The sequence below is a fragment of the Scyliorhinus torazame genome, chromosome 14 (assembly GCF_047496885.1).
Source record: "Scyliorhinus torazame isolate Kashiwa2021f chromosome 14, sScyTor2.1, whole genome shotgun sequence".
NCBI lineage: Eukaryota > Metazoa > Chordata > Chondrichthyes > Carcharhiniformes > Scyliorhinidae > Scyliorhinus > Scyliorhinus torazame.
Genome location: NC_092720.1, coordinates 158,121,565 through 158,131,284, shown reverse-complemented (window position 1 = coordinate 158,131,284; position 9,720 = coordinate 158,121,565). Strand labels below are relative to the sequence as shown.

The following is a 9,720-nucleotide window of genomic DNA, read 5'->3' as shown; positions in this document are numbered from 1 at the left end:
AAAGGGTGCAAAGGAGATTTACCAGGATGCTGCCTGGTTTGCAGGATACGTCTTATGAGGAAAGGTTGAGGGAGCTCGGGCTTTTCTCTTTGGAGCGGAGGAGGATGAGAGGCGACTTAATAGAGGTTTATAAGACAATGAGGGGGATAGATAGAGTGGACGTTCAGAGACTATTTCCTCGGGTGGATGTCGCTGTTACAAGGGGGCATAACTATAAGATTCAGGGTGGGAGATATAGGAGGGATGTCCGAGGTAGGTTCTTTACTCAGAGAGTGGTTCGGGTGTGGAATGGACTGCCTGCTGTGATAGTGGAGTCGGACACTTTAGGAACTTTCAAGCGGTTATTGGATAGGCACATGGAGCACACCAGAATGACAGGGAGTGGGATAGCTTGATCTTGGTTTCGGACAATGCTCGGCACAACATCGAGGGCCTAAGGGCCTGTTCTGTGCTGTACTCTATACCTCGTAATTGATGTGCAACTTCGTTTTGCAAAACACAACATTTTAAAAACTAGGAATACCAGAGGACGTTCACAAATTCTTATTAAACACACACACTCATTCATCCACCGAGATCTCCACTCAAACAAAAGGAATTCAAAGCATTATACTTTCATTCATCTCAACCAACTGGACAATAAAAGTTTGAATTTGCACAGGAAACACAATGTAAAAGACAGGGCTTTCCCTTTTCCCTTCTTCAAAACTGTAAAGTAAATTTAAACAATCTTGAAGCCTCCTCTTTTTTCCGATACGGTTCTGAATTATCCAAGTCTCTGGTTCCCCCTAGTGGCCATTCATCTCCCAACTTTTTTCCACTCATAAGACATATCTCCCAAGAACAAAATCTAACTTAGCCAATTGTAATTGTATGGAATTGAATTGTCTCCAGAACATTCTATCAGCGGTCTTAACTGAATTGTCTCTGTGACATTCCCTCAACCCGTTAAATACCTTAACCGAATTAAAGTGAAATTTATATAACCAATTTTGATTTTCAACCCACATGCAACTGAATTACCAGGCAATATTACCTCAATTACCAACTGAATTATTACCCCGTATTCCCTCAGTCACGTTTTAACCCTTAGCCATAGCTACATCGACTGACATTAATTTTTCTAATCCGCCAGACTGACCTATGATTTCGTCGATACGATCTTACCTGACCATGTGCGAGTGATCAAACTTTTATCAGACTACGAGACAGAGGAAAACCGACATGGTCATTTTCCAGCTACTCACGTCGTGGGCCCATTTCCTCTCTCCCCATCCGAGATCAGTTTAATTCTGATTTCGCAGATGACCGGTGATCGTCTGTTGAAATCCCACTCCCGACACCAAATGTTGAAATTGAGTTCTTTCTGCCCTCAGTCAAACGCTGAGTCAGATTCTTGGGTATTAATTTATTTTATTTCAAACAGCTTGCAAGCTACACTCACTCTGATAAAGGCATGAGACTACAAGCCTCTTGAAATTTCCAGAGCGAGTGGAAAAAAAAGGGACAAAGCATCTCGTTTTCATATACATTCATGTAGCATCAAGTTTCACATACGCACGACCAAATAAGGTAATGGTAACGAATGCAAGATTCTCATAGGTCTTTCTCACGCATTCCTTGACCTGGCCATATAACCAGATCTTCACAATTACTGATCCTGATAGGCCCACTATACATTCCTCAGCCCTGGGGCCCCTTTCACCCAGCATCCTCTGCAGCATCCTTTGCACAAAGAACCGGTCCTAATGGCTACCCATCTCTTCATGCTTTGCGAAATCCCAGTTACAGGCAATTAGACTGCTACCCATTTTCTCCAGCCTAAGCTAGAGATGTTTAAAAGTCCGCTATCCTAATTCTCTAATCACCTGTATTAGTACCTACTTCTACACTATCCTAACTGGTCATCCCAGTCTAGTACCATCTTCTTTAGTTCAATTCCTCAGGCACAATGGGCTGGATAGCCTAACTCTGAACTGGATCACTCTGAGATTCTCTCCACGTAACTGCGGTAGAATTAGACAGAGCGCTCCCACTGGGACCTAGTCATTGGGAATGTTGGTGGGAAAATTCTGTTTCTCCCATTATATGGTTGTGGGAAATTCTGCTTTTTACAATATATAACTAATTCTTAACTATGTTGCAAATTATATCTCACCCTGCAACTCGATGTATTTTCTATGTCTTCTACTGAAAATAGCAGCCCTCTGTGCAAAACAAATGATTCATCACCAGGAGCATACTTCAAAACAATGGATATTGACAAATTTTGCCCAAGGTCTGCATGCCTTGTTATCTATAACTGCCCGGCTAACTACAAGCTGAGAAATTAGCAATAACAGGAAGAGGCTGTAGGTTACGAACTAATAACCATTTACGGCATGGACTGAGATACGGAGAAGTGACCAGTTCCATGTAATGAATTGTGATGCAAATAAAGTTGATTGGCTGTATGTAAATGCGATTACAAACTAATTTCTTTTTTGAATCTGTATATTAACCCCGTGTGAGCCTGAGCTCAAGTGAGAAAGAGTGCTGTCTAAAGGCTGAGGAGCCACAGATCTTTCTCCCAGAGCTGATATAATAAACTGCTTCTTTACTCATTCAAAGGCCTGCGTGTGAATATTTTCACCCTAACAGGATTTATAAAGATTCAAGCAAAATTTATTTGCTTTTGTTCTTCATGTCGCAGTTTCTGAAGTCAAGAATCCTTTATGCTTTAAAAAAATGTCCTCACGATTTGTCCCACCACCTGAGATTTGTGTTCCTGAAGCTTCATTGAAGAATTCAGGCCACTCTTGTGACATCAATGAATATCAGGCTTTGTATAAAATTGATCTGAGTGGATCTGATACACCAGGAGACTGAATATGTCACTTGCTGGAATTTTGGCAATACCTGAACCAGTTATTAAAGCGAATTAACTTGTTTAGCGGACTGTTCAGCACTGGATGTGACGAGAGCTGTTATCTGATCTGTTCTGGGATCACTGCGCTTTCACTGTGGAATGCTGCTACTGCTGTTTAACAAAGATTGTCATTCTGTGATAGAACTTCACCGGTTTGGCACCATAGTTTCAGGGATGCGCAGCGTTACTCCTGGATATTCCTCAAATACCAAGACTGATTCTGGATCTGGAGTGAAATATAAACCAGACCAGAAAAGGACGGCACATGTACTTTCCTCACGGGCATTTCTGAATAAGATGGACTATCAATATTTCACAATCATCCTTACTCAGACAGACTTTTTATTCAATGTTGCTTCAATACTACACTGAGCCCATGAAACACTCCCAGGTATGAACAAAGAAATGTACATCGCAGAAACAGGCCCTTCAGCCCTCCAAGCTGCACCAATCATGCTACACATCTTACCTAAAACCTTCTACATTTCCGGTCCATATCCCTCTATTCCCATCCTACTCATATATTTGCCATAAGCCCTTTAAAAGTCACTATCGTACCTGCTTCCACCATATCCTCTGGCAGCGAGTTCCAGGCACCCACTACCCTCTGTGCAAAAAAACTTCCCTTGCACATCTCCTCTAAATTTGTCCCTCGCACCTTAAACCTATATCCCCTACTAATTGACTCTTCCACCCTGAGAAAAAGCTTCCGACTATCCACTCTGTCCATGCCCCTCTTAATTTTATAGACTTCAAACAGGTCTTCCCTCAATCTGTCATTCCAGTATGAACAAACAGAGTTTATCCAATCTCTCCTCATAGCTAATGCCCTCCATACCAGGCAATATCCTGGTAAATCTCTTCTGTACCCTCTCCAAAGCCTCCACATCCTTTTGGGAGTGTGGCGACCAGAAATAAACACGATATTCCAAGTGTGGCCTAACTAAGGTTCTACACGGCTGAAGCGTAACTTGCCAATTTTTATACTCAATGACCTGGTCGATGAAGGCAAGCATGCCGTATGCCTTCTTGACTACTTCTCCACCTGCGTTGCCACTTTCAGTGACCTGTGGATCTTCACACCCAGATCCCTCTGTCTGTCAAGACAGAGTAAAGCTCACTCAACTTTGTCCCCATTAAACACTCCCACAACAGGTGCAGCGCAGGGATTAGATACAGAGTAAAGCTCCCTCTGAAATGTCCCCATCAATCACTCTCAGACCAGGCACAGCATGGGGTTAGGTACAGAGTAAAGCTCCCTCAACACTGTCCCCATCAATCACTCCCAGGACAAGTAGAGCCTGGGGTTAGATACCGAGTAAACTTGTCCCCAGATACAGAGTAAATACTGTCCCCAACAAATACAACCAGGAAAGGTAAGGCACAGAGTTAGATAGAGAGCAAAGCTCCCCATATACCAGGCGTTTTCAAACTCAGGGTCCCGACCTGAAGGTGGGTCGTGAGCAGGTTTCGGGAGGGTTGCGGTGCCTCGGTTGCTGTGTTCCCAATTGCGGGAGAAACGCCCAATGGCCGCATCTGACTTTTAAAAATGCCAGCTGTGACGGACTTTTGAGATTGCCGGTCATCCCCTCTCCTGATGTCAGCGTGTTGTCCAGGGCTAGTTTTTTCCAGCAAATGACAGACTCCTCCCATCGGAAGCAGAGAGCAGGTCATGCGCAGGAACGCTTAAGTCACGTGTTCTGGGCACGCAAGAGATTCCCCCATTTTGTAGGTGCCAGCCGTGCTGGTGTGAACTCCAGGACTTTTGGTGAATAATCCAGGAAGAAGCTGAGAACAGGAACAAAGCAGCATAAAGATGATTACCAGAGGTATGGTTTATTAATTGTTCCACTGCAAATCAGGTTTCAAAGTTCATGTGTGTTATATGCGGGGAAGCATTGGCAAATTAAAGTTTAAAACCCTCAAAACTTCAAACTCGGCGACTTTGAGGACACTTCAAACTCGGCGACTTCGAGGACAAGCCGCTATTTTGTTTCAACGGATGCAATGAGATCTTAAATCATCAGTGGAAGTCATTGTCAGAAATGTAACACTGTATAACAAAGCAAGTGATATCATAAAGACCAAGCAGGCTCACCTGTCACATTAAAGGTAAGTGAAAATGGCCAGTCGTGATGGTCACTGGACATAGGTCGCGAAGAGTGGCCTGTTGGTAAAAATGGGTCCTGGGCAAAAAAAATGGGTCCTGGGCGCCACATTCCGGCGCCTGTTCGGGTACACAAATTACACAATAGCACGTCTTTCGGGACTAGTGGGAGGAGACCGGAGCAATCGGAGGAAACCCATGCAGACACAGGAAGAACGTGTAGACGCCGCAAAGGCAGTGACCCAAGCTGGGAATCGAACCTGGGATCCTGCAGCTGTGAAGCAACAGTGCTATCCACTGTGCTACAATGCTGCCCATCTACCGTGCTGCCCATTCTGACAGACTGTTAGAACTGTGCCTGAACAATAGAACTTTCATGAGTGAATGAAAGCAGATTGACCTCAGCTCTGAGGCTCACACTCCAGTGCAGAACTTGTACTTGCGAAACAGTGAAAATCAAGAGCTGATCAGGAGGGAGGAACTTAAAACAATTACCAACACCAGTTCCCAGGGAAAGGGGACTGATAAAACGGCTCGAACCAACCCAAGGACCTGATGGACTTTGTTCTAGGTCCTAAAAGTAGCTGTAGAGATTACAGATGCATAGGTTAATTTTCCAAAATTTACGAAGAAATGCCCCATCAGATTAGAAAATAGTGAATTTGACTCCTGTATTCAAGAAAGAAAGGAGACAGAAAGCAGGAAATTATAGACTAGTTAGCCTAACATCTGCCATTGTAGAATGCAGGAATCTGTTACTGAGATTATATTGAGGGATTTAGTTCAATGCAATCAGGCAGAGTCAACATGGTTCCGAGAAAGGGAAATCATGTTTGACTAATGTATTTGAATTCCCTGCATACCTGTAGACGTGATGTACATTGATTTTAAAAAGGCATTTGATAAGGTGACAGATCAAAATTTAACCACACAAATTAAGAGCTCATGATGAGGTAACGTATTAGCAAGGATAGATAGCTAACAGGAAACAAAGAATATGCATAAATGAATCATTTTGTGGTTGTCAAGCTGTAACTAATGATGTGCCACAGGGATCAGTGCTGGGGCTTCAAATTTTTACAATTTAGATGAAAGAATTGAATGAAGGGACTAAATGTATGGATGCTAATTATATTGATGATGCAGAGAGGAGCCTAAGTTACAAACATACGAAACATGAAACATTCCCCACCTACCCACTAATTTGATGTGGAGATGCCGGCGTTGGACTGGGGTGAGCACAGTAAGAGTTCTTACAACACCACGTTGAAGTCCCAACAGGTTTGTTTCGAATCACTAGTTTTCGGAGACAGCTCCTTTCCCTGAGGAAGGAGCTGTGCTCCGAAAGCTAGTGCTTCGAAACAAACCTGTTGGACTTCAACCTGGTGTTGTAAGACTTCTTACTAATTTGAGGAGAACATAAGGAATCTGCAAAGGGATACAGATTAAGGATCAAAAATTTGACAGATGGAATATAATGTGGGAAAATGTAAACATGTCCAATTTTAACAGAAATAATCAATAAGCAGTATATTATTTAAATGATTTGAGATTTCACAAGTGAGGTCCAGCGTGATCTGGTCCTTGTCCATGAATCACAAAAGATTAGTCTGCAGGTACAGTCAGTGATCAGGAAGGTAAATGGCTTGTTGTGTATTGCATCGGGGAATGAAATATAAAAAGACATTTTCGACATTTGTACAGGGTGGTGAGACCATCTCGGGACCAGGTTGTGCCTGTATGCACTGGTGTTTAGAAGAATGATTAGAGAGGTGGTCTTACAGAAATATTTAAGGTCCTGATGGGTCTTGACAGGGGAAGGATGTTTCCCCTTGTGAGAGAGAACAGAGCACATAGAGTTTAAAAATAAGCGACATCCCAATTAAGACGGCGATGAGGAGAAACTTTTTCTCTGAAGTTTGTTGGTCTCTGAAATTCTCTTCCACAGAGAGCAGTGGAGGCTGGATTATTGAATATTTTCAAGGTTGAGTTGGATAGATATGTGATGGACAGGGAAATAAATGGGATTAGGAGGGGAAGCAGAAAAGTGGAATTGATACCACAATAATATGAGCCACGATCTTGTCAAATGTTGGAGCAGCCTCAAGGAGCAGAATGGCCTCCTCCTGCTCCAGGTTGTTTCCATTCCAACAGACGACAGTATGGATGTCTCTGATACATGAGTATGGCTGACTGTGGGAGGCTCAGTCACACACCTCACTTGTCTTCCCCGCTGTGTGAGTGCGATGGTGATCCAACATTCCCCATAATTGTTCAAAGTCCTTATTACACACCTCACACATGAATGTTTTCTTCTCCCCTGTGTGAATGTGCCGGTGCTTCACCAGACCTGATAACTGTGTAAAATCCTTATTACACACCTCATATTTGAATGCCTTCTCCCCAGTGTGAAGGCGTTGGTGTTCATGGAGGTTTGATGACCATGAGAACGATTTCTTGCACACTTTGCATATGAATGGTTTCTCCCCAGTGTGAATTCGTTGGTGTACGCGAAAGTGAGATGAACGAGAGAATGATTTGCCACACACCTCACATCTGAATGATTTCTCCCCAGTGTGAGTGCTCTGATGTTCCAGGAACCTCGTAGATGTTGCAAAAGCTTTATTGCAAAATTCACACTTGAAAGGTTTCTCTCCTGTGTGGATTGTTTGATGGACCTGGAGGCTTGATAACTGTGTGAAGGCTCTGTCACACACCTCACATGTATATGGTCTCTCCCCTGTGTGAATACGTTGATGTCTGCGGAAGTTTGATTGGACAGAGAATGATTTGTTGCATACCTCACACTGAAATGGCTTCTTCCCAGTGTGGATACATTGATGTCTCACAAGCTTGGATGATTGTTTCAGGGTTTGATCACATGCCTCACACTTGAATGATTTCTCTTCCATGATTTACCTTAAGAATCATGCAAAGAATGTACCTTGTGACTTGGGGATTGTATGAGCCTGTGGATGCCTCCTCACACTGGAACAGCCTCTCACCTGCAGGAATGAGTCAGTGTTTCATGAGGCTCGATGAATGATTGAAGCTCACACTACACGTGGAGCTCACTCACACTCCTTTCCAGCTTCGCTCTGGGTTCATTCTGATGGAAGGTTCCACACCATTAACCAGTTTCAGATTTGATGATATGTCAGAGCTCCCTTGACCCCACTGATTTCCAGATATGGTTCCACTGTGAAACCATATTTCTCTGTTGAGCAATGCTGTAAAGGAACTGGATGTCTTCTCACAGTTGTGCAGTTGTTCCTTGGATGATAGTCAGGATCTATCTGTGGTGTCTATCCTCTTGGTATTTTCCAGTGTAGTACGGGGCAATCCTTCTGTAAAATAGAAAAATAAACATGATTGATTTCCTTCAGCCCCTCTCCTCCTTTGCTAAAGGAGCTGACTGCTCAGTTAGAGACTGTTCCACAGTGACTGTCAGTCTGCTATTCCCCTGTGTGGAAGAGGATCAGATGCAAGTCCTTTATTTTTCCTAACTTGACTGTCACTCACCATCTTTTTCCAGCAGGGACACTGAATAGTGACCAGGAGCAGACACTGCAGACACTCAGGCTGCACATCCCAAATTCAGCTCTCTGGCAAAACTATCAAATCCAAGCCCAGGCTTCTGGGAAAGGCCGAGGCCTTCAGGTAAAATCTTTAAAGAGGACATTAAAAGACATTTTAATAAATGTGTCTCTGCCCCTCCCAGATAATCACACCTCACCTTCTCACAACCAAACAGCTCAGCTCTGTGATTGATGTCTCTCATAACCAATCATTTGGAGAACGAATAGGAGATCCGCCCACAAGGGTTGGCCTCATTTTCGCAGAGGAGAGGGCGGGGCATCACTGAATCAGTGCTTCGCCCAGTTCTGCGCAGCCGCTTTCCAGACAGACTCGGTCGGAACTGCATTACCCATGCTGCATCTGGGCCCCAGAGCCTGCGGAGTGAGGAGCGGCAGTGTTGGATGTGGGGTGGGGAGAGAAACCGAGCGTCGGCCCGCGCTGGCTGATGGGAGTTGTAGTTCTGCCGCGCGCAGCAGTGGTTGGCGCCCAGCGTTCGGGAGTGGAATGTGAGGAAGCGCGAGCCCGAGCGGCTGAATCGAATTGAAAAGCAGAGACTGACCCTTGGTAGGAACCAGAGCGATGGCGGTGGGAAGATTCACGATATATTTCTGAAGAAGAAATGGTGCCACAGAAATGGACAACACAGAAGAGTTGCAGGACGAGGAGGATAGTCTGGTCGGACATGTCAAAGGCTGCAGAGAGATTACATAAGAACTGGGAATTGGTAATTCAGCCCCTCCAACCTGCTCCACCATTCAATACAATTGAGGCTGATCTCATATTGGCCTCATCTCCAACTTCCTGCCTTCTCCCATAACCCATTTCCCCGACACCAATCTTTGAGTCATGCATTTTCCTCTTGAATCTTACTGACCCTATTCCAATTAATTCATGGCTCAGGTAGTAAACCGGAGATTATTACCTTTGTGTGCAGCTTTTTAATTTAGCCCTGAGTTCGTATTCCCTCAGCAGAACCTCTTTCCTTGGTCTATCTGTATTGTTGGTATCTACATGCACCACAACAGCTGGCTCTTTCCCATCCCACCAGGTTTTCCTGCAGCTGAGTGAGATGCCCTTAAAACAGAAAACGCTAGACTTAAATTCAGCAGGCCTGTCAGCATCTGTG

General features: G+C 44.2%; 1 protein-coding gene across 2 annotated transcripts; it reads right to left on the bottom strand.

Annotated features, from left to right (window-relative positions):
* Positions 1-1,403: 1,403 nt before the first annotated feature.
* On the bottom strand, positions 1,404-8,869 carry LOC140390110 (uncharacterized). Of its 2 annotated transcripts, none has more exons than XM_072475028.1 (3): positions 8,752-8,869; positions 7,310-8,362; positions 1,404-4,696 (listed from the first exon to the last, which is right to left on the bottom strand). In XM_072475028.1, exons 2-3 carry the CDS (start codon positions 7,925-7,927, stop codon positions 4,595-4,597), a joined length of 720 nt encoding a protein of 239 aa, XP_072331129.1. In that variant the 5' UTR covers positions 7,928-8,362; positions 8,752-8,869; the 3' UTR covers positions 1,404-4,594. The 2 variants fall into 2 exon arrangements, with proteins under 2 accessions (XP_072331129.1, XP_072331130.1); XM_072475029.1 differs by lacking the exon at positions 8,752-8,869 and adding an exon at positions 8,538-8,738.
* Between the last annotated feature and the right edge of the window lie 851 nt (positions 8,870-9,720).